At 52.2% G+C, this 22,586-nt stretch overlaps 7 protein-coding genes across 7 annotated transcripts; 3 read left to right on the plus strand and 4 right to left on the minus strand.

Moving 5' to 3' along the window:
- Window positions 1–2,618: 2,618 nt before the first annotated feature.
- CTAM01_06130 (macrophage migration inhibitory factor) lies at window positions 2,619–3,881 on the plus strand (the record flags this gene model as incomplete). The annotated part of the gene is made up of 3 exons (XM_060522160.1): window positions 2,619–3,005; window positions 3,061–3,456; window positions 3,510–3,881. 3 exons carry the CDS (start codon window positions 2,619–2,621, stop codon window positions 3,879–3,881), a joined length of 1,155 nt encoding a protein of 384 aa, XP_060383350.1.
- Window positions 3,882–5,355: 1,474 nt separating this feature from the next.
- CTAM01_06131 (uncharacterized protein) lies at window positions 5,356–5,583 on the minus strand (the record flags this gene model as incomplete). Its single annotated transcript, XM_060522161.1, has 1 exon — window positions 5,356–5,583. One exon carries the CDS (start codon window positions 5,581–5,583, stop codon window positions 5,356–5,358), a length of 228 nt encoding a protein of 75 aa, XP_060383351.1.
- Window positions 5,584–6,191: 608 nt separating this feature from the next.
- CTAM01_06132 (uncharacterized protein) lies at window positions 6,192–7,509 on the plus strand (the record flags this gene model as incomplete). Its single annotated transcript, XM_060522162.1, has 3 exons — window positions 6,192–6,433; window positions 6,492–6,593; window positions 6,651–7,509. The coding sequence occupies 3 exons, from the start codon at window positions 6,192–6,194 to the stop codon at window positions 7,507–7,509; spliced, it is 1,203 nt and encodes a 400-aa protein (XP_060383352.1).
- Window positions 7,510–7,638: 129 nt separating this feature from the next.
- Window positions 7,639–8,866, minus strand: CTAM01_06133 (uncharacterized protein; the record flags this gene model as incomplete). The annotated part of the gene is made up of 5 exons (XM_060522163.1): window positions 7,639–7,692; window positions 7,744–7,905; window positions 7,960–8,130; window positions 8,189–8,493; window positions 8,542–8,866. The coding sequence occupies 5 exons, from the start codon at window positions 8,864–8,866 to the stop codon at window positions 7,639–7,641; spliced, it is 1,017 nt and encodes a 338-aa protein (XP_060383353.1).
- A 959-nt stretch (window positions 8,867–9,825) lies between these two features.
- On the minus strand, window positions 9,826–12,553 carry CTAM01_06134 (anaphase-promoting complex component Cut20/Apc4; the record flags this gene model as incomplete). The annotated part of the gene is made up of 7 exons (XM_060522164.1): window positions 9,826–10,169; window positions 10,232–10,381; window positions 10,434–10,491; window positions 10,544–11,254; window positions 11,306–11,891; window positions 11,942–12,269; window positions 12,322–12,553. 7 exons carry the CDS (start codon window positions 12,551–12,553, stop codon window positions 9,826–9,828), a joined length of 2,409 nt encoding a protein of 802 aa, XP_060383354.1.
- Window positions 12,554–13,199: 646 nt separating this feature from the next.
- On the minus strand, window positions 13,200–14,963 carry CTAM01_06135 (adaptor complexes medium subunit family protein; the record flags this gene model as incomplete). Its single annotated transcript, XM_060522165.1, has 5 exons — window positions 13,200–13,289; window positions 13,343–14,150; window positions 14,202–14,404; window positions 14,461–14,904; window positions 14,961–14,963. 5 exons carry the CDS (start codon window positions 14,961–14,963, stop codon window positions 13,200–13,202), a joined length of 1,548 nt encoding a protein of 515 aa, XP_060383355.1.
- Window positions 14,964–15,578: 615 nt separating this feature from the next.
- On the plus strand, window positions 15,579–18,377 carry CTAM01_06136 (uncharacterized protein; the record flags this gene model as incomplete). Its single annotated transcript, XM_060522166.1, has 1 exon — window positions 15,579–18,377. The coding sequence occupies one exon, from the start codon at window positions 15,579–15,581 to the stop codon at window positions 18,375–18,377; it is 2,799 nt and encodes a 932-aa protein (XP_060383356.1).
- Window positions 18,378–22,586: the final 4,209 nt, after the last annotated feature.

Raw genomic sequence — 22,586 nt, forward strand, 5'->3', positions numbered from 1 at the left:
TAGCCGCCCCTCTAAGGATATCGGCATGTAGATTTTTGTTGCTACTTATCCATGTAATCCTCGAGTCTACGCAAAGTAGCAAGCGAGGGTTTGGGCCATAAGCGAACGAGTTTCAAGCTTATAATCTTGTCGGTAAAAGAGTCAAGGTGAAGTCTCGCTCAGACCGCTTGAACCCCTTGATAAACGACTGTAAGTCCCTTGGGCGCTGGAAACCATCCTCCTATCTTGGAGAGAGCTTGTCCCCTATCTTTGAGTTTCAGTGAGACGCCTTCAAGCCACCAAAGACTCGAGAGACAGCCAAACCGGAGTGAAGGGTCGTAGGGGGACTCGGGAGTCGCTACACCAAGTTAGACGCACGACTGACGACCACGGCTAGGGCGGCTAGGCGCTGCCGGGCGACAGGTCGACGCGGAACGATTGGCCCGAAAGCACAGCGCGTACAGTGTGCTTGGTGAAGTTGGACTTGGGGACTTGGGATGAACATGGAAGAACCAAAATGAGCGCCGCTTTGGCCCTCGACTAACAGAAAGTGGCCGTGAATTCTGCTCATAACCCCGTCCTTAGCGTGATCCACCTCTCATCTTTTCTCCGGTACGTACCCTAGCGTATCTGCACCTGCACCTATGAAGGTACCTCGTTTGCTCCAGTGCCCACTCATGACTGCCAATGGCTTCCCATTTCCCATGTTTTAGACTACCCGGAAACATAGTCATTCCGTCCAATCTTTACCAACTCCGTCGAACCCAGCAGAAACACACTCGCCTGTTGTTAATCACCGTCTCCATTGTATTGACATATTCGCCTTTGACCCGGCCTTGTTCCTGTCAAGACGGCGCAATCAGAACCGAAGGATGGAGCCAGACGGACGTGAGGGACTCGACTACTTCGGACCAACCCTCCAACCGTGAGCTTGCCCAGCCAGTCCAGACGGCTCCAGAGCCCAGAGGAAGCAGACTTGCCACCCCACAAACCACGCGAAATCAGCAAACAAGACAACTTCTTTCTCCCTCTCTTGTCAGCGCCTTCCGGATGTCGCACAGTCCATGATGCGGCTGGCCGAGCAGCTGGCTGCGGCGTGCCTTTGACCTTACCCTTCTCGCTCTCGTCTACCGATATTTCAGGCACCACACTCTACTACCGACGTACCGTAGACCGATTTAGGCGCTACTACATTCCAGAGCGGCCCTCGCGTACTGAACCCTGAATTTCTGGTATCCAGACTGCCTTTGACCATGTCTCTGGCCCATGCCACATTAGCACTGACGGCAGCGGGAAGGCTCCAGACCTGCGGAATCCCAAGCAATCTCTCGTGTCGCAGACATGTAGCTTGATAAGTTGAGGGCTGCAGCGGGCAACACTGCCGAGAATGGCAGAGGTAAGGTATGAATGAACCAAGGCACGGTAGGATGATTGCGGGTTTCCAGGTTGTTCACTTCGTGTGCCACCCACATCCAAACTCCATGGTCGCAATCAACGGAGAACCCTGGCAACACACACGTTGTAGTCCAGCCGTAGACAACTTTAGGTAACACGGCCATGCCTCGCCTCCAGACATCGCGTGGTCAATCAACATGAGGTGCAGCCCTCCCGCACATTTGCTCTAGAGTAGTTCAAGTAGTTTGTTACCTGGCCACATAATCTACGGTCTGCTACCGAATCTTTCCCATACCAACCGAAGTACCAGATGAGGCAAGTAGCCCTACCTACGTAACGTACCCTGAAATCAGAGAGCACCGGTATTCAAGTGAGGCAAAAGAAGATGCGAGCTTGGGCAAGCTTCGTCCAGTCCATTTCAGTCCAGCCCGCTTTCTTTCTCCATCTTTCCTCCTTCCGTTCGTTCTGATCGACCTGTCTTGCGTTGAAACCGGGCTTCGTTAAGTGGGAAGAAAGACGTAGAGTGCGCATCTGGCCTTGGCTTTTTCCGTTTTCAACCATTTCCTCGCGTTTCTGGGTGGCTAACCGCCTCTGCATCGATTCCGTCTCAACGACTCGCGCCCCCATAGCTCCTCCGGCTGACGACCAGCAACAGCTAGCACCAGCCATCTTCACCTCATATAATAGTCCCCCGAGTCACCAGGCAGTCGGATCCTGGTTTTTTTGGTATTCGCTCGTCCAGCTGTTTGTTTCCCGTATCAAACACCCTCGGAACTCCGCCTGTATTCCGCCCAGCGCGTCTCGTCCCCTTGCCACATCTTGTAAGATCGGCAAATCGACTTCTATCAGTGGCTGGTCCTTTGCATCGACCTTCTGCGCCTTTATCATCCTTTCGGCGACTGTTTCTAGCCCTAGCCGCCTCGAGTACGAGAGACTCCGTGCGCGTCGACCGCTCGACCTATCTACACTGCACTTTTGACAGCTGAACATATTACGCCAAGTCCAAGGGGAATCTAGTCGTCCAGACTTGCTCAGTTCGCTAAACATCACTCGACGATAGCGGTTGGTCTCTATTCGGTACGTGTTGAGCTAGGTGGTTTATGGGCGATGGACGACACTAACACGGCCGCTACTAGTGAAAGACGCCGTTCCCAGACAGCCACGTCTGATACATCAGCCCAATTCTTAAGCACCGTCGAAACACCTTTATCTCAGCTTCGGGCCTTCGAACATCGTCGCAGAAAATGGCCGACCCTGTCTCCCCGCCTTCTTCCCCTCCCGCGGACTCTGTCACCCCTAGCACGACCAACTCTCACCCACCCGTCACCCCCGAGAACAAACGTCTTTCGCAGGTCGGCGGTATGTCTTTTGCTGAGAGACGGATGAGTCGTCGTCCCTCCACCGCACCCACTCCCATTGTCGAGGGAGACGGCCTTACCAGAGACGTCATTCACTCTTTGCCCGGCGATACTCGCAACAGCAATAGAAAGTCCAAGACGCAAGCCGACATGGCCAAGCGCCGCAGCTCTTACTACGAGGAGGCTTTCCAGGGCGATAGGGAGTCCAATGTGATCAAGGACCGCGCCTATGCTGAGGCCATCGTAATGGCAGAGCTCCGCACCAACGTCATTGTATGTACTCTCCTCGTGTCACGAGTGGAGAACCTCAACTAATTCATTTTCCTAGATCAACGACGAGTTCAGTTTCATCACGGACTTCTCATACCAGCTGTCGGTTAGGTACCAGCGGCCAGTAACTTCGATCGTGGTCAACCTGCAGCATGGAGCTTGCATGCTCTTTGGAGGTACCTTTGAACCGGCCTACACCATGTCGATTCACGCATTACCGCTCGAGGTCGGCGTAACCAAGAACAAGAGGAACACGGCTCTGCTTCAGAAGCACCTCCACGAAGCTCTCGGCGTTGCGCCCGTCCGTGGATTCGTCAAGTTCGTCGAAGTTCCTGCGGAGAACATGGCTGTTAATAGCAAGACTACCGCTTCTCACATTGCAGAGATGACCGGCGAGGAGGAAGAGACCATTGCCGAGCGCCGTGGTCGCAACCGCAAGAGTATCAGTGGCAAGGTACGTACTATGAAAATCATGGGTGAATACGAGAGATATTAACAGACTTGCAGTCCATGTCAGCTCTGCGCCACGGCTCCATTGTCGGAGGCAGGAAGGGCTCTGTCTTTGACTTTAGAAGAGAATCTGTTGCTCCTCGCAAAGATTCAGTTATGCCTCCTCCTCATGAGCTTACTCCTCCGCACAGCGCAACCGATGCGCCTCCGATCCCTCCCATCCCCGAGGCCCACGCCAACAAGACCACGGCCCCGGTTCCCGATGAGAAGTCGGATGCGCCTATCAAGGAAGTTGAGAAGGCACCTACCAACACTTCTGCATCTCTCAAGAAGTCCAAGGTGGCAAAGCGCAAGAGCAGCTTCGTCACTTCCCTGTTCTCTCGCTCTCCCAGGAACACGCCCGCGCCGATGCCCACCGTGGCATCGTAGATGGTGGCTCTACTTCCCTCGCCCAACTGAAGTCCCTCTTTCTCTTTGTTTCGTATTGTACTCATTATCGGGTCTGGAGCAGTGGTCAAATTGGAAACTTGACGAGGTCAAGAAACAGAGCATTGCATCGATAAAAAGGGAGACGGAGTTCTGCATTACAGCCCGCTCGGGCATGCTGGAGTCATAGTCTTGGAATTCAACCATTTGTAATCGTCTCTGTCCTGTCTAATAGTAGGAGTTATGATTGGGAGATAGACTGATCTGTACTCGTCTCAATCAAGCTCGTACGTGCCAAAACTAGGCATTCACTAATTATATCACACTGATAATCAACCATCTTTCGGACCATGTTCTTCGCCTTCTAAGTGACGTTCAAGTAATTAGCCAATAGCACTTGAGACATCAAGTGCTATAACTTCTTCGATGACAGATTGTTTTGGAAATGCCTCCTTGGTCGACGTTATCCGATTCTACCGGGCTTCACGAAGCTCCGTTAGAAATCTGTGTGATGAATTTAGTCCCGGAAATCTCATTGGCAACCTGGTCGACTCATCAATTGAGGTGGGGGTGGTGAATGCAAGCAAGTATGCCTTTTACGATGAGATGAATGGGGTGACAATACAGTCTGATTGAAGTAGGTACGTTAGTACCTTGGAACCTGCAAGGTGGGTCTCGCTTAAATTGCCAGCGCTGCCCGCTCAAACGCGCTCAGCACGGGGTTTTCATCAACTCAATGTTTACGTTATCTTATCGCTGCTCCTGCATCGTCATTTCTCCGCTACCGCCTTACCACTTAGGTACGCAGTACGGATACCTTAGTAGTGTTTGATTGCCTCGCCCGCCCACCCGCCTTGCCCGCTCCACACGTCTGATATGCAACCTGGAAACGGTCACGGCATACAGATACGCATCCGTTGATAGGCCAGAACCTCTCTAACATCCCGTACCCAAACGAAACAGGCTTCTTTACTCAGCTTCTCTACAACCACTGTCGGAGGGTCGGAAGGGGTTCTACCAAGCAAGAGAGCGGCACATATTTTCGCACCTGCCTGTGTCAGCGTCCATTTCGGGAAACGAAAGGGTCCTATCAGCGGCCGTCGCTGTGGAGTGAGGCGACCCAACGACTGAGGCTCGACAACGATTGACCTGCTCAACGGCGCAAAGCAGGCTCGTCTCGTGAACTAAACGGCAGGACCTGAAGGAAATAGTTTGGGGAGTCTTGGTGGAAAATGGAAGTGAGTCCTTACAGTTTCTTAGTGTCGTGGTCTTCATGTCCTACCCAAGCTACTGCGGCTCTTTTTGCCCTGCCTTTTCATACACCATTTACGCTCCCCCGGTGAGGCTTCGACATACCAGTCCCGAATACAAGACGAATCAACCATATGACTATCCGGTATATGCCTACTTAGGGTTGACTCTTGGTTCGAACGCTCCATAGCAGACCCAAGCTCGTTTGAGGAGACAGATTCACTTCTTACAAGGAAGTTCTGAGCGACTCGAGCATTGTCAGCATACGCAACGCGTCGGCCTTCTGCGTCACCTCAATGGTCATGCCAGGGAGGCCATCGGACAACAGGAGAGCCAGCATGGGTCGTCCGCGGGAACGGGGAGTCAGGTCGCTGTCCCTCGTCAGATCAAGCGGGAAGGGCTGAGCCACGGTGTCATGGATGATGTGGTGTCTGTACGACAGTGAGATCAGCATCGAGTCAAAGCTAGTTCAACGCTCTTGGGCATCGACGTATGATTCTTCTCGAAAGGAGACCGCATGAACGCCAACTTTTTCTCAACTTTCCGCCCCTGCTTCCCAGCCACGTTTTCTGTTACGAAGATGCGCCAGACCTCGAGCCGGCAGATCTCTCCTGCGTGTGTCCGTCGATGGCGGTCGTAATCTTTCGACGTGTCTGAGAAAAACAAGCTTTTCAGATCGGGACATCTTGGAGAAGCCGCGAGCGAGTTGATGCGAGGGTTTGGTGGCAGGTCAGCCAGGGAAGCGGGAGCTCCCAGGGCCTCGCTGGCAAAAGTTTTGTTTGAGAGACTCGCCTCGATTCCCGGCACGGATCGTTGCCAGGCTTGAGATCCGGTCGACCTCATCAAAGAATCCGCACAAACATCGAGTGTCCCCTCGGTCTGTGGCATCCATCTTCCCGAGACAGCAACAAACAAAGAAGGGCAAGCAGTCTACGGCATTGCAACCAGCCCGGCGAGACTATAACTCGCTCACACTCGAGCCCTCGTGACTTGTCTGCATACACGAGTTACGCATCGAAGAAAGCTGGTTGCCTTTCAACACGATCCCCCCCCCCTTGTGAAATGAACAAATCGCCCCGTTCTATAGATTCCATGCTGTCCCAAGCGGTAGATGGCTTAGGTGTTTCTTCTTACGGGGGTTCTTTGCGATCAAACGGCCGTCTAAGTCCAGCTAGGCTAACACTCCAGCGTGTCTACGATCAGAGTCAAGGAGTGCAGCCGCAGGATGCGAGCAAGATGGTAGAAATGCCTCCGGGCCCCCCTGCAAAGGGCAAGCCCAGACTCCTTTTGATGGGTCAGAGAAGGTATGTCATCCCTCCATGCCGGTGCTTCATATGGATTACATACCAATCACAATGGCAGGAGCGGCAAGTCATCAATATCGAGCGTCGTCTTTCATAAGCTCCCGCCAAATGAGACGCTTTTCCTGGAGTCGACAGCTCGTATTCAAAAGGACTCCATGGCGTAAGGCCTCAAACCAAGCCAATGTGACGAGCAACCTGTCCCACTGACTATCTTCAGATCCTTCATGGACTACCAGGTCTGGGATTTCCCTGGTCAGATTGACTTCTTTGAGAACCCAAACTTTGATATGGACGCCATCTTTGGCGAGATTGGCGCCCTCATCTGGGTGATTGATGCGCAGGACGACTATCTCGAAGCCGTAGCCCGTCTCAACGCCACGGTCCTAAACCTCCAGCGCTTCTACCCGAACATCAACATCGAGGTCTTTATCCACAAGGTCGATGGTCTCTCGGACGACTACAAGCTCGACATTCAGCGCGACATCACCATCCGCATCCAAGACGAGCTCTCGGACCACGGCTTCGAAAACGCCCCCGTCACATTCCACCTCACGTCCATCTATAATCACTCCATCTTTGAGGCCTTTTCCAAGGTCATCCAAAAGCTCATTCCCCAGCTCGGCACCCTCGAGGCCATGCTCACCAATCTGTGCCGAACCTGCCGCTTCGAAAAGGCCTACCTCTTTGACGTGCTCTCCAAGATTTACATCGCCACCGACTCCGCCACGGCCGACATGGCCTCGTACGAGATCTGCTCCGACTACATTGACGTCATCATCGACATCACCGAGGTCTACGGCTCCTGGCCGCGGTCCGACGGCCAGCGCAAGCGTCTCGAGGCCGAGCCCTGGAACGCCAAAGTCGAGGACCAGGTCGCGTGCAACTGGGCCGAGAGCTGCATGGTCCTGCACGACTCGCAGCGGCCTATCATGCTGCGCGAGGTCGATCGGTACCTGGCTCTTGTGGCGATTATGAAGGAGGACTCGTATGACCGCATGCCGCTCGTCAATATGAATGTGGAGGCTGTCGTGCAGGGCGTCACGGAGTTCTTTGAGATTACAAAGTCGAGGAAGTGAGACTGGTTTGGTGGGCATGTGTAGTCTGTAGGGATTGAGTCTATGTTAGCCACATGTGGCTGTGGTATAGCCATGGGGCTTAGATATATATACACTGTTCCTCCTCGAAGCAACTTCCAAGCCTCTTAGCTAGAACTTCATGTGACTAACTAATTCCAGTGAGAGTCTTTGGAGCTTGAACTCCTACGTAGAATAGGTTAGTGAGGAAATCGAACAGAGGAGGGAAGGTCTTACATTAAGTATCTCGCCCACGCGACAATGCACGTCTAAGAAGACTGGGTCTGGCAGCGCGACTCTGGGGTCCGTAGAAGTGAATTCTACTGATTCGGGGTAGTTCTTGAACATGCTGTAGGCGGGATTCCATCCGCAAAACCAGCGAATGTTGTATTTCGTAGTCTATGAGGGTTTAGTTGCGATTCAACAGTTTTGACCAAGACGATGACAACTTACCGAACCATATTGCTGCTCGAACCCGAAATCAAAACCCCCGAAATCGTTATGGACCTCGCCAAACATTGTAAATGCGTTCCCCGTCTGATTGACGGTGTCGGGGCCGATCTTCCCTTTGAGATCTGGGAAGTATCTCCACAGCGCCCACCAAATCTTTGCCTTCGTACGAATCTTTTGATCTTGTTAGTATCATAGCAAATACCTTGTTAAGAAGATTAGAAAATCTCACCTGCATCGACCTCCGATCATCAAAATCACTAATCGAGAACGGGATGATGTGAGCGCACTCCAAGATGGCTATGCGGCCTTGGGGCATCATCTGGCTAGAGAAGTTCTTCTCCACCCAGCTTCTGTCAAAGATCTTCGTGACAACACATTGGCCTCCATCCCGGCGGAGACAGTCCCGCCTTAACTTTGAACCACGGTTAGATGAGTCGAGCTGCCAATGGAGTGAATCTGGACGGTCTGTGTCGGACCCCGAAGCAGACACTGGCGATACGATGTCTTCGCTTTTGCGCTTCGAACAAGTTTTGACTAAAAAGGCGTTAGCTTTGAATCAAGCGGGAAAAGCCAATTACATACGAGGCATCAAGATAGCTTGGGCCAGGAAGTCACGAAGCTGTCTCAGTCTGACTGGTTGGCTCTGGTGTCGCTTGATCTCGGAGAGCAGGATAAGCTGTCCATTGACTGGGAGTTTGCTCGCGAAAAGACGAAGGACTTTGGTAGTGTCGTCCTGTGCTCCGAGGGGGACGTAATCCGCCAGCATCTCTAAAACTTCCCAGTGTGACTTAGCCCAAGTTCCCGTGTCTGAAAGTGCTGATGTGAGCTGGCTGTCAATCACGGAGTTGATGTCTGAGTCGCCATCTGGATGCTCTCCAATTTGATTGAGTTCCGCACTAGATGCCATGTTTGACTAAGGCCTTGAGTAGGCTGAAGAGAGGTTCCCTTATATAGAAAAATCTTGAGATTGGTTCAGAAGAGGAGGGGCTAGAGAGAGGGGAGGTTGAGGAGAGGAGAGGTTGAGGAGGGGAGAAGAGGCCCCTTTATATAGAAAACTATTGACGACCTTGACGACCTTGGCGGTACCTATCTCCGGACTCGGACTATTTAGCCAGGCCAGATAGCTTCCAATTACCTATTGGCTGGTCACATATCATGCCGCAGTGCGCATGCTTCTTCTATCTGCGGAAGTGGAGGTTTAAGGTCTGAGGTCTGAGGTCTGATTTAGATACCGTAAGACGCCACGATATCCATCTACACAACCTCAACTCAGCAACTCGATATTATAATTGTCTTGCTCACTCTTTTGCAGGTCTCGGAGTGTATTCTTAGAGAATATGCGCAAAGTGTAAAGACCTAGGTGGAAAGGACCTTGTGGTTCCATTAAGAGGTGAGATAAGGTTCATTGCACCAAGACCTTGACAGATTGTGGCTGAACTTGCCAGGAGATTTTGGCAGCTAGGCCGAGAGGGCCTCGTTACACGTTGTCTAGGTATCTTGTAATCGAGAAACCCAAACGCTTTTCATGTGAGTCGCAAGTACGAAAATGTAGTTTCAATAAGACAGTGCAGTGCCCACCCAGATGTTCCGTGTCTGCCAAGGTTGATGTAGGAAAAGGAGTGCTCATGCAATTAGCTTCACAGTAAGATACTCTGATTCACTTATCCACCTGTCCCAAGTCATGAAGCTAAGATAACTTCCTCCCGTCCTACTCTAACAAGATTACTCTCGATGGAAAAGCTCATCTAGCCTGGCAGCCTCTAGCCCCCTCATGTCCAGCACAGCCATGCGTTTCTTGCTGCGCGGCGTAAACCGCTTCGGCGGCACCCTGAACATGTTACCCGGCGACAGGGGCACGGGCAACTTCTAGTCGCCGCATGCCGCTGCCGCTGCCGCTGCCGTTGCCGTAGCCGGTTTTCGCGGAGCGTCCTTGTCGTCATGGCCGGACGCGAGGCTGAAGACCCTGTAGACCGAGCGGTTGGCGCCGAGGAGGCACACGCGTGCCGGGACTTCGCCGCGGGCGTTCGTGACATTCTGTACGTCCATCCGTATCGGCGTGAAGGACTGGTCTTCGGGGAGTGTGGTCGTGACGAGCCCTGTCTGAATTTGTTTGGTCAAGGGTGTAGAGACTGGTAAGTCGTTCTCTTGGTAGGGAACATAGTTGATGGCGGGAGACTGTATAGGTACCATGATGACATTGGCGGGGCTTCCTAGAGAGAGATTTAGTAGAAGCCTTACTGATGAGCTATAAGATATGCAGGTCTTGGTGTACCTTGTATGTTCACGAGCAGAACTAACGTAGTGCTGTCCATAAACTTGACCTCAGCGATCTTGCCATTGTCTACAGATAGAGCAGCAACCGTCGTGGCAACGCTGCTGCTGATGCCGTTGATGATGCGGATAGATGTTCGGAATATGAAGACTATCAAGCTGTTAGTATGAGACTCGGCTTGCTCTCGCGAGAAAGTACTGACACTCTTGGTCCCGGCCCTCTCCAGTCAGGGCGGTAAAGGTGAGGCCATAAACTTCGTCCTGCAAGAATGTCAGTTATACGTGTCAACAGTTGAGAGATTTCAAGACTTACGTCTTGTCGTTCCGAGCACATGGTAGAGTCAATTTTTGCAATTTTCTGGCCCAATCCGATCTTTGTCGGCTGACCAAATCGAACGCTCCTTTTTTGTGCTTCGGCAATATCCTTGAAGACTCCATTTACGCGGGCAGTAAGGTAGTCGACGAGGAAGCCAACGTTCGGGAAGGCCTTCAAATATTCTTGTCCCTCTTCCTGGCGTTTGAGTTGGGTATCTAGCTCTTCGAGCATTGACTTTCCGCTTTCAGCTCGTTCCCAGTTCGCCGAGTAATCGTCTGTGGCTACTTCGTCCAAAAATATGGCCATGGGGCTCTCGACAAGGTAGCGCTGCACGTAGACAAGGACCTTGCTGTTCTCCATTGTAGCCTCCTTCTCTGTCAGTTCTTCGCTCGCCGAGTTTGGGGCCGCAAAACGGTCAATCTGGAACCGCATCCATGTAGAGAAGGCATGGAAGAGGTCCAGTTCGTCCATGACGTTCAGGAGAATCTTGTGTCCGACCATTGTGAGGCAAGATACGATATCCATTGCGCGAGTGATCTGGGCCACAGAGAAGCCAATGTCGTCGCGTGAGTCGTAAAACTGAGCAAGTCCACGCAGGCGGCTGAGTATGATGGCACATCTTTCCAACGACGGGAGTAAATTTTCATGGATCAAACCACGCAGGTTCTCCAGTCCTGCCGTCACAGCCTTATCCCAGCGTTTGTGGCCCTTGAGATGTTGTCAGAAATGAATCACATAGCGAGAAAAGCGTCTACTTACGCGCTCAGCTAAACTGTCGACCAACCATTCTCGGAGGGGCTCATGCGCATGGCCAGTGACAACCGTATGGAAAAGAGCTTGAACAATGTTCGTCGGCCCATGTGCTATCTGTTCCAGGTCTCCCTCAACACTACGCAAGAACTTGGACGGTAGTTCTCTCGTGTTCTTATACTCTACTTGCATGTGGAGCTGTGTCTGCTTCACATAACGCAGCAGCTTCTGTAACGTAGTGAGTTTTGACGCCAGGAGAGAGATGTTGATGGGGGACGAGGGTATAAAGGGCAGATCCATGGGAACCAAGTATACTGGCTGGTCGTTGTCGGCTGAGGATTTCAGGAGGAGAGTGTGAGTGGAAACTTCTGGATGAGAGGCATGTTGAATGAGCTGGAGAACGCCTGGTCTGTACATGGAACTTGGAAGCGTGTATCGGAAGTCACCGATGATGAAGGAATCATAGATGCTGAGATGGAGGCGCCCATCGCTTGTGCCTACCACCATGACGAAGACTTGGTCACTATCTTCTGTGTTGAAGGGCTGGAACAGGAAGTCTATGCCAGTTCTCAAGGTAAACACCAGGCCATCTTCGCTAAAGCCACAGTCAGTAACGACATCTGAACCATGGCAGACTTCACTTACCCTGCACCAGCACTGGAACTAGGTAGAGGACTGATATTTGGCAAGGCAGAGTCTACCTCCAAGAAGGTGAGTTCTCGGGGTAGATCCAACGGGGCCGGGCTGCCGGGCAAATTCAGCTCCTCTGACATGAGTTTTTGCCATGGCTGCGCAGGCGACTGCCGGGCCATCTTCTGCGGCTTGCCCACAATGTTGCGCGACCAACCGATGTGAGTGATGTTTGGCGTCGCTGTGTCGTCTCCACAGACGCGAATGTGATGTGCAGCCTTGTTGTTCTCCAGGCCCATCAACCTCACGTATCCGTCGCTCCAGCCAACAGCAAGGAACTGCCCTGTGATCAAATTAAAAAAATTTCTATAGATATATTGAGTGCATCTTCGTACCATCTGGTTTCCATCTTACAGCTTGGGGCTCGGGAGCCTGTTGACCGGGCTTCGCGAACTGATGGATTTTGGATACAACGTGTTCCCTTGGGCGGTAGATCAAAAGATTTTTCCCGTGTGCGTCCCAACTGACCGAGAGGTCAACCGTTGGGTTACTGCATGGAAAGCCTTCGGCGACGCGGTGGTCGAACTTGGTATCGCTGTAGTGCCGTAGCTGCATGGCTTCATCCATTTCGGATATACGAAGCTATCCGGATTGACAGGGGAGTGGTGACGCCTCGAAGGACCATTGCTAGTCCCGTAGGACGATTTGCTGACAGAAATTACCAGATGTTTGGTTATTGAATTTCAGGAAATCGAGCTGTGCAGTCCGTAGTTCAATTAGGTATCGGCGAATCTGCTTCGCGCAAATAGCCGTTGTTGTTTGGAAGGTTCACTCACGACTTTTACAAATGTAGAAGTGAGTTGAGGTACATCAAGCAGGTACTCCATACCTCTCAATCCAATGTCCGTTCTGTGGGAACTGCACCCAAGGTTGTACCTGCCACTGACAAGGATGAGTTAGCGCCCCGCGCAACACTGTCACTGCAAGGCGTGGTGGATCAGCACCTTGATCGAAATGGAACACTTTCTTTTCAGTGCAGTAGTCAATTCCAGGGCAAAGATGATGTTAGTCGACAAGGTAAATAACTTCTTTTACTCGAGGCTTTCGCATCCCCTAGACTCTCTAAGATACGTTTCATTTCATGCAGCCAAATATCATGGCCGTTTCCCAGCACCGCAAGTCAACCCGCTGTTTGGAAAACTCATCAGTTGGCGCCGAGCTTTTGCTACCCCTGACTATCCCGCTCCAATCTCAATCTAAAAGTACCTGCATTCTATTCGATTAAGAAGTTGTCTGCGTGAGACTTGATCTCCTTCGAGAAGGTAACCTCCTCGTCCTCTTCAATCAAAGAGACAGTGGTAACCTAGTATGTGCATTAGCTTTCTGGGACATCAAACTGCCAGAGTCGTGACTTACATCAACATCGATGAAGGGCGAGGTCTTTGAGAACCTGACTGTCATTGGGAAGAAGTCGTTCTCGTCATTGGTCTCGGCCTCGAACTCGAAAGAACCGCTAGGGTTCTCGTCCGAAACCGTGCCAATGTTCCACTCCAGCGAGTCGCCAGAAACCTCATACGAGGCATCAAAGCTCGATACCACAGGTTCACTGGCCTGGTAAGGGATGATCACGCTAACGTCCTTCAACGTGTCCCCGCCCGTCAGCTCGTACTCGACGGTCATGTTGTACTTGTCTGCATCCTTGTTGATCCAAACAGTGAATGTAATGGGGCAAGCGCTAGTATCGTCTGCCTTGGCCGTTGCTCTCCAACGCAGGACACCAACGGACTGGTTGATAGGGAAGCCACGCGCGGTGTTGCTCATCTGGATGGTCTTGGAGCTGTTGAAGAGGTTCTTGTCGACGTTGGGGTGCGTGCGGAACTGAGCACCGTGGGAGGCATTGGCAGTCAGGTTCAGCTTGACCTTTGTCAAGCTTGGGTCCGAGATACGAAGGTTCAGGTCACCGCTTATCGCAAGGGAGTTTAGGGCGCCCTCTCTCGACAGCTTAGCACTAATAGCTTCGTTGACCACGATGTGAATGGCGTCCCGGTCAAGAGTAGAGGAAACACGAGACTCTGCTGCAGGCTCGGGAACGTGAGCCGGGGTTGGCGTAACAAGCGGGGTATCATCGACTTCGGCTCCCATTTCGCCTCGAACGCGCTCGAACATGTCGGTGGTCTTCGACTTCTTGCCGAGTTGCATACCCTTGCCCTTCGGGGCACTCAGCCTGTAGATGTTAGCCAGCAGCCTCCGCCACGCATATCCAAGGGTCGCTTACTTGTTGAAGGTCTTGTTCTTCTCAGCTTCGTACGAGTCGTACGTATCCGTCGGGGTCGGGCGCGTAGGTGGGGTGTAAGTCGGGTAGTTGGGTGTTCTGGGCATTCCACCACCGACACGGCCAGCTCGAGCCGACTCTTTCCGCTGCATCTCCAGCTGCTTGGCCTTCCGCTTGCGCTCCTCTGTCGCCTCCAGCTCCTTGTTCTATTCTCACGATCAGTATCATGTATCTCAACATGCTGGGTATCGGCTAGACGGACTCGTGCGATGATCTCCTGGATCCGCTCCTCGTGACTCTCCATCTCGAGGAAGGTCTTGATCTGGCTGATGGTCAAGTTCTCGCGGTATCCCAGCGTTACCAGCTCATCGAAGGCGCTGAGAAGTTCGTATGCATTCTTCAGAATCTCTCTCTCGTCGAGGCTCTTGCATGTGCTGGTCACAACCTGAGCGAACAGGTGCAAGGAATCGATGTCTTGGAGAATGTTGGATTGGCGGTTGGTAATGAGTACCATGTAAAGCTCGTCCAGGGGCTGATAGACAAAGCGCACATTGTCTTGTTCAACGGTCGTGTGTTGGGTACCGCTGTCGGCGAGCTTCGGGAAGGACGCGAGGAGGGCTTCAATGCGGGATCGTGGCATCTCCCTGAATTGGCGGGAGAGGACAGCTTTCCCGCCGCGGGTGCAAATCGAAGCTGCGAGGACGACCTGAAGGTGTAAGCATGTCGATACGGAAAGTGCAGCAGCCGAAAGATTCCTCTTACCATTTTGACGGAGTATGATGAGAGGTATAGGACGAATTGGAGATGTAGGTGGACTGTCGCAACTCGACTTCAAGGTCCACGCCAAAGGAGGGACCACACTGGGAGCTTGAATATTGAGGTCGGAATTGTGAATCTGGCCAGTGCACTGACCATGCTACCTTACGTACAGCAGCTGGGGCTAGTCCAAAAGTGGTAAAGCGGCAGCTGCCTCCAGAAGGCGCGTCAACCTGCGCTTACGGCACGTAGAGGGGCTGCACCTGGGACCTTTTTTTAAATTCCCACGCGCTTTGGTCAACTCCACCTCATCCGCACTGCTTCTCAACTCGCCATATCCATACTCTTTGTTACCAAAGCTCCCTTTCCTCCCTCAGTCCATACCTACGAAGACACCTTGAAACGATAGCGTACCGGAGACTCAGATCCCTAGGCATACGAATCACTACCGACGTGACATTCAACCGATACCTGACTATTGAGCTTTCGTCAGCGCCATCGAGCGGACATCCGAATCCTTACAGCCCGAACCTGCCAGACAAAGAGACAAGCGTCCCAACAGAGGCAACGAAATACCTACCGCGAAATCGAACATCGCTCTACAACTTTTCAGTTGTAGTAGGGATGACTACTGAAGCAGCCCCAGCCCTGGGCCTCGAGGGCCAACTCCACGAGGAGTATATCGACTACTCGGAGGACGATTCGGCAGCTCCTGCTGTCGTCGTAGAAGGCTCTAACATCACCTCATTTCCTGCCAACGCCCATCCTGTCACCGATGAAGTGGAGTACACTGGAACGAGCGCATTAGAGCCGGACAACCAGACCATCGGCCAACAGGTCGATGCGGAGATCGATGCTATTTCTATCGCCGCCGATGCCTCACTACAGCCAGGCAACCTAGACCCCACTAATGAGCTTCAAGTGGATGGCGTTGATTCTATTAGCGCGATAGAAGCTGAAGACTCTTACATGAACGAAGATGAATCTCTTGCCTACGCCGATGTTGCCAAGCCTGAAGATGGGTTGGCCGCCGAGAATGAGATTAGTTGGGAAGACGGCCCGGCAAACGAGGAAGACGCAGCTCAGAACGAGGAAAATGAGCACGAAGACAACGAGGTCAAGGACGGTCAAGACGAAAATAGCCAGGATGAGAGCCACATCACTCTCGAGAAAGATGAATGGCAACTAGTGGAAGAGAAGGACAGCCTCCCACGAGGCGGCTTGAGCCCTGCGAACAGTGCTGGGGAACAAGAAACGGAAGCCCACGAAGTCGATCAAGAGCTTGCGGACCCTTCAAACGATGCAAACAACTTGAACGCAAATCTTGACGCATTTGACGTGGCCGATGTTGATGCTGGCCTAGATGAACAACAAGTTGCCGAAGCCGACAATACGGAAGTCAATGACCTGCACGAGATAGACTTCAACGATGGCGGCAACGTAGCAACAGTCGATGCTACAGTGGGTACCAGTGATACGCGTTCAGAGCATACTCCAGAATACCAAAAGATCGATGGCGATTTCCCGACGAAACAGGATGCTGAAGATCATCCCATGGGCGTAGATACGGAATCGCAGCCGGAGGATGAGCTTGAGAGCATCATGGGCGTTGCCGACGCTGACCAGGCCAATGATGAGGAGAATCATGATGATGTCGTCAACGCCGACGACTATGACGCAGTTGCTGAAGACTTGTCTGTTCCCGAGCACGTGGAATTTGATGACGAAGTTCTTGCCGACGTGCGATCGTCCGTATCGGCTGAGACGCCGACTCACGAAGAGATGGAAATCCCCGTTATCACTGTCTCGTACAAGGGCATCGACTATCCATTCTTCTATGGGTCCCCAGACAGCCAAGGCAAGGAGTGTTTCTTCAATGATCTGACTCTATTGCACTGCAAAATGGAGGGTGTATTGGCAGGCTTCCGTCGAGAGCTTGCCAATGAGTTGGGCCCTTTTGACGAACTTGTGTTCCAAATCGACGAGCTTGGCCTTGAGTTCACTGAAGTACGTTCTCATCCGCCTGAAACACAAGCTCTGCTAACATATCCAAAGTCCAGCCAAGCAGAAGTCTTCTCGGACATCACGTTGGGCCAGATAATTTCCGTATTTGACTCACTGGTCAAAAACCAGAATGCCGATGCATCCAAGCCCCTCTACGCCTACTTGACAACGCGGCCGAACTGCAAGAAGCGCTGGCTTTCGCTCGTTGACGATGCCTACAATGGCAAAGGACTCGATGAAATTAGCTACTATTTCGCATCTCGCGCACAGAGCGAGGTACTCGAGATCATGGATGATGAGCCTGACCTGATAGGGGAAGAAGATAACGCCGATGCTGCCTCTTGGCCGCAGTCTCCCGCCGTGAGCGGACATGGTGAGCACAATTTGGACGAGGCTGAAGGCGAAAATGAGGAGATCAACGAAGATGACGATGTCGGTGATGGCATTACCGGAGAAGACGATATCCAGTCGCAAAACGCACTTGAGGAGAACCCCTTGCAGCAAGACGAGAGCGCTATCTCGATGCCGGATGCTGAGGCTACCATGCTTGATACCGAAGCTTCTCTGTTGGACGAAACCACCGCAGTTGCAGACCTGAGCGTTGTTGAAGACAGCGGTGACGTGGAAGATGCAATGGAGGATCAGCAGCCTCAAGAGAATGGGGAGGCAGGTAAAGACGACCTTTCTCAAGTCACTCAATGCTTCTTCCCTAATTTCTGTCTCTGCGCCACTTGTACTTCGACCTTTGTCGCAGACCAAATGGCGGAGGAAGACGACTTTCGATTCGAGACCTTGGTGCGAGTGGCCAAGGAGTCTGCTCGACAGCGAGGGCGCTCTCTCTTTAGCAATTCGCATTTGGCGCTTCCCAAGAGACTCCTCTCGCGAAGAACGTCCCGCCATTTGCATTCTTGTTCAGATTCCAGCATTACATTTTCTTCGACTGCAGACGCTGACGCTAGAACCCAAGCTCCAGAGATTGATGAATCTAACCCACTCGCCTCGGAAATGCAAGACGCAGCCATTCTCGGCACTGCTATTGACGCACAGAACACGTTTGACGACGAAGACGCAGCAATCATCGCAGATGAGATCGTCGAAAACGCCAATGAGAGCTTCGCAGAAAAGGTAACCCCCGATACCAGTGCCACGTCTACCTTGAACGGCGACGAAGAGGTCACCTACGAGAACGAGCTTGATATCAACGCCGACCTACCTGAAGCCGAGGTTGTTGAAGCCGAGGTTGTCGACGAAGATGATGGGCTAGCGGAGATTGACTGGAGAGAATTCTCCGGGCAAGGGGATGACGAGATTGCCGTAGAGTCCCCTTCAGCTTCTGGCAAACGCCAGAGGTCGGATGTGGACGACCTGCTGGATGCTGAAGCTCAACAAGGTACGCTCAAGAGGCTCAAAAGAATCTGAACACGATGAGCTAACTTAGTGCTAGACGTCAAGCGTCGTCGCCCATGAGCTTTGGGTAACATCCCAACTAACCCCCCTTTGGTGTGTCACTCAACGCGACCGGATCTAGGTCCACGGGGCTTCCCCCTTCCCGCCGTAGACCAGTCCGGCGACTAGGGCACAAAACAGCCTGATTCCATGATCGCCAACATTTAAAAAACATGGATGATACACCCGGCAAGTAGGGCATCGCAATCGGAGCGACCATATAGCCCTCGAGGTAGGTTTCCAAAATTGTTATTCCCACTGACTTACAGCTTTTCCAATTTCCAACCATCCCCAGGCGGTGACCTGGCAATTCCATGAACGACATACCCTTAATGCCGTCCTTCCCCGGAGCTTTCGATACCCCCTCTGTTCTCTTGCGATATTGGTGGATTCTGGCGTAGAATGGGTCTCAAAAGCAATGCGATCATCTTCGTGGTTATGGTCGATCTTTCTTGTACAATAAGACGTCTCAAGGATTTGAGGGGTGGTCATGGATGTGGCCACCAAGAACGGCCCGCTCAGCAAGGTGAAGTGTACGTCTGTCTTTTTTCGAGAAAGAGTTGGACGAGATCAACATCTGCATCCGTTGGGATATCTACTTGATGATCAGTCACTTTGGGGCACTGGCTCGAAGGAAGATATTTCAAAGCATCGAGCTGAGGCGTTGATTTTCTCGAACAGAGCAACCGGAATAGTTATACCTGAGTTATCTGACGAAGAATACGCATATTTTACTTGCCTTGATGAGGGGCTTTGCGTGTCATTGTCTAAATAAGCGGCTACACTCGCACCTGAGCTTCATTTTCCTTAAATGTCATCACAGTCACAGTCCGGCCGTTGAGCCATGTCAATACTGAACTGGCTCTTTTGCGCGAACGCTTCTTGTTCGTCTTATAGTGCGCCTCCATGGTTTCTCGAAGCTTTTCTAGGGCTCCCTAGTAGACGTCTAGGAGCCATGACAGCATGAAGATTGGCACGGGGATATAAGCAGTCAGCCCCCCACACCCCTTGCAAAGGCAGAGCTCCAGCGTTTTCCGCAGGTGATTAAGAGCTAGCAGTCACTGGGGAGGGAAAGTATATCACGGTTTTGGGTGATTTAGCTGGTAAGATTAAGGTCTGCCAGTGATGGAGTTTTTCTGGCCTTGTTGGAACTCTATGTGTGGTAGTATGGGCACACACATAGTCGCACCGTCACAGACGCTAATAGCTGGGTACCCGTACTCAAACTACATATATTAAAAAGGTTGCAGACGTGTTGATCAGGTACGGAGAGTGATAGAGTTCCCCTTGAGTAGTTTGCTGCCGTTGGAAACTTGGACGGCATACACCCTGGAACGGTGACAAGACGTGGGAATCCCTGCTATTGTTCTGTCCGATTTTTTTGCGACATACGCTCGTTCGTTTTCTTCTTCCTGTCTCGCTTCTCCAATTCCTAAAAGGACAGATAGTGGTAGACTTACGGGTAGGTCGCCTCCGTAACCGAACTTTTTGGGTGGTGGGCTTCGTTTCGACGACCGTTCGCGCTCAATGCGCTACCTCTACTCCGTACCGTGGTTGCCACTTTGCTTGAGCCCCCCTCTCTACTCCACCTGGTCTTCCCTTCTTCCAGGGCTGTTAATTGAAATGTATGGGTTGCGTGCGGCAGCGGAGGAAACGAGCTGTCAGTGACAGACGCATTTCTCTTGCTTGATTGTTTCTAACGGCTCGGATGGGGGATCCGGGGGACGATGTGAGGGCCAGCTTGAGATATTGACAGGGGGAGCGAACGGTCTCGCATTTCGAGTTAAGTGAATGGTACTCCGTATCATGGCTACCGTTTATCACTTGAATTGAGCCCAATCCGCATTACCTAGGCACCTAGGGCCGACGGTCCCATGTGAAAGGCAAAAGGCGTTGGTCACGAGTTACGGCATGGGAATCGCGCCTTTCATTCCTCTTGTCGTGGGCACTCTTACCTAAGATATGGTAAGGGAAATCAAGGGTTTGACACGACGAAAGGGCTTGGAAGGGCTTGGGATGTATGGAAGAGGAAGGGGGCAGACGGGCAGAGTCTCCAGTCATCTGCTTGATGGCTGACTGATCAGTGGTACCTGAGTCTCTCTATCTCACTGTCTTTCAGGTGGATAAGAAAAGACAGAGATAGAGACAGAGAAACGGCAGACCGTCGCCGGCTTCGGGCCCTATCGGCAAAGCGGACTCGAGATATTCCCGTCCGCTGGGTGGCAGACTGGCAAGATGGGCAGTGACGAGTGACGACGACGGCTTCCGCATTAAGGATGCGCGGTAAGGATGGCCAAAGAGTGAGATGGTGGCTGTGGCTGTTGGTTTAATTAACGAGGGCCAGTTTTGGTGGTCGTGTCGAGACCCGTGGGTGCCATTGTGGGTTCGGAGGGTGAACTGGGAGACGGCGGATGGTGGTGTCCAGTCCAGGGGAGGCCGCAGTCACCAGTCACAGTGTCATTCGTAATGAACCTGTTTCAATGGGACCCCACATGGGTTGTGAGAGAAAAATAGAAATGCCGATTTCTCTCGTGGATCGGATCTTCGTATGGAGATTTGCAGGGGTGGAGGAGAAAGCACTGACTTGTTCTGTACGGATAGTGTCGACTGATGGCCGAGAGGACCAAGCCTCCTATCATTTTTCGTATAGGCCCTGCTGTTCACAGGGAAGAAGGGTGATATTTCTTTGCTGTGTATACGTACATAACACTAAAGACATCATGCCAGCGGGTGTTCATTCAAGGTTGAGCGAGAGTCTCCTGTAGGCTGTACTCTGCTGACTGCAGTCCGTTTCGTTCAGGGGTTCATGGGCTCAGCGTGGATCGAGGACGAGACTAACCAAGGAACCGCCCCTCAAGACTGACACTCCAGGAGGAGAAGGTCTGGAGACTTGGGGAGACTTTGGGGGGAGTCGTGGGAGTTTGCTGCCAACCACGGCCCCCTGCGGATAGAGGTGGTGTCCTCCTTTGGCGCCCTTAACACCCCTGTCGGAGTTGAGTCGAGTTGCGTTAGCACAGGTAGTACTACGTAGTTTCCAGTTGTGACTTGTAAGCCCCTGCTTGCTGGCTCTGCGATGACCTCAGTGATGGAGGATAAGAGTTAGTATGCTAGGCAGGGTGAAGGCATCGTGAGATGCTTTGATAGTTAGCATAGTGAGAAGACGGCGAGATATGTTAGATGCATGGATAGACATGGGTAGATGAAGGAGAAGAACAAGAGAGTTTGAACACATAAGAAGAAAACGGTACGGACGAAGAAGCAACGAAGTCTTGGCGTCCCTGTCAGGAAATCGCCTTCCGTCCAAAATCGCATGCGAAGCCTGTTCCATCCTCACTGAATTCCGTCCGACATCCGTCCAAGGCTTCTGGTCGCACTGCTGGTATGCCCAAGGTGTATAAGATTCGAGTATTGGCCACTGCCCTGAATCGTTGCATGTTGTATCAGTCCAAGGCATGTTTGTACAACACCGTGGTCTGCTAATGAGGACTGGACCAAACCAAGTCGGGCCAAACCCACCAGGCTGAGCGTTTGGTCATGACAGAAAATTCGGCGCTCCCCCGTGCCTCTAAGGCGTGCCCACTGCAAGGTCCAAAATGGACAGCTTGGCCTGGCCCTTTCCTCTACGAAGTAGCGGCAGTAGCCCCCCATCCGGTCGGCCTCAGCCCCTCGACCCTCTCCCCCGTCCGGTCGACGAGCAGCCCACATGTAGGTAGTGTGGTAAGTACCTGCTCAGTCAGGTAGCCGTAGCTAAGGTACCTTGCTAAACCCCACCCGCGCTCAACAAGTCTGGCGTCCGCGGCCAAGTTCGTTCCCGTTCTTTCGCGCAGGCCCGTCTGGTATTTTTAGGGACAAAGTCACCTTTTTGGGGCTGTATTTCCACAGGTACCTCTCATTGGTAGCGCTAGGTAACTATTCGCCTAGGTAGGTAGCTAATATTCGAGCACCACGACGACCCCAGCTGAATAGCACAAGGAAAAAAGAAGAAGAGAAAGTGCGCTATCGTCAAGAACGCGTATGCTCTAATCTGCCAACCCAGGTTTGCCCAACAGGAGATACCTGGGTCACCTAAGGTAATGGACAAAAGTGATTGGAGGCATAGCAATACCAAACACCTCTGTCTGTATGGATCAGATACCTAGGTGACCTGTCCTGCTTCACATTTCGCTGCAGGGCACCTCTTCA

The sequence above is a fragment of the Colletotrichum tamarilloi genome (genome assembly GCF_030869305.1).
Source record: "Colletotrichum tamarilloi strain Tom-12 chromosome Unknown Scaffold_16.1, whole genome shotgun sequence".
Lineage (NCBI taxonomy): Eukaryota > Fungi > Ascomycota > Sordariomycetes > Glomerellales > Glomerellaceae > Colletotrichum > Colletotrichum tamarilloi.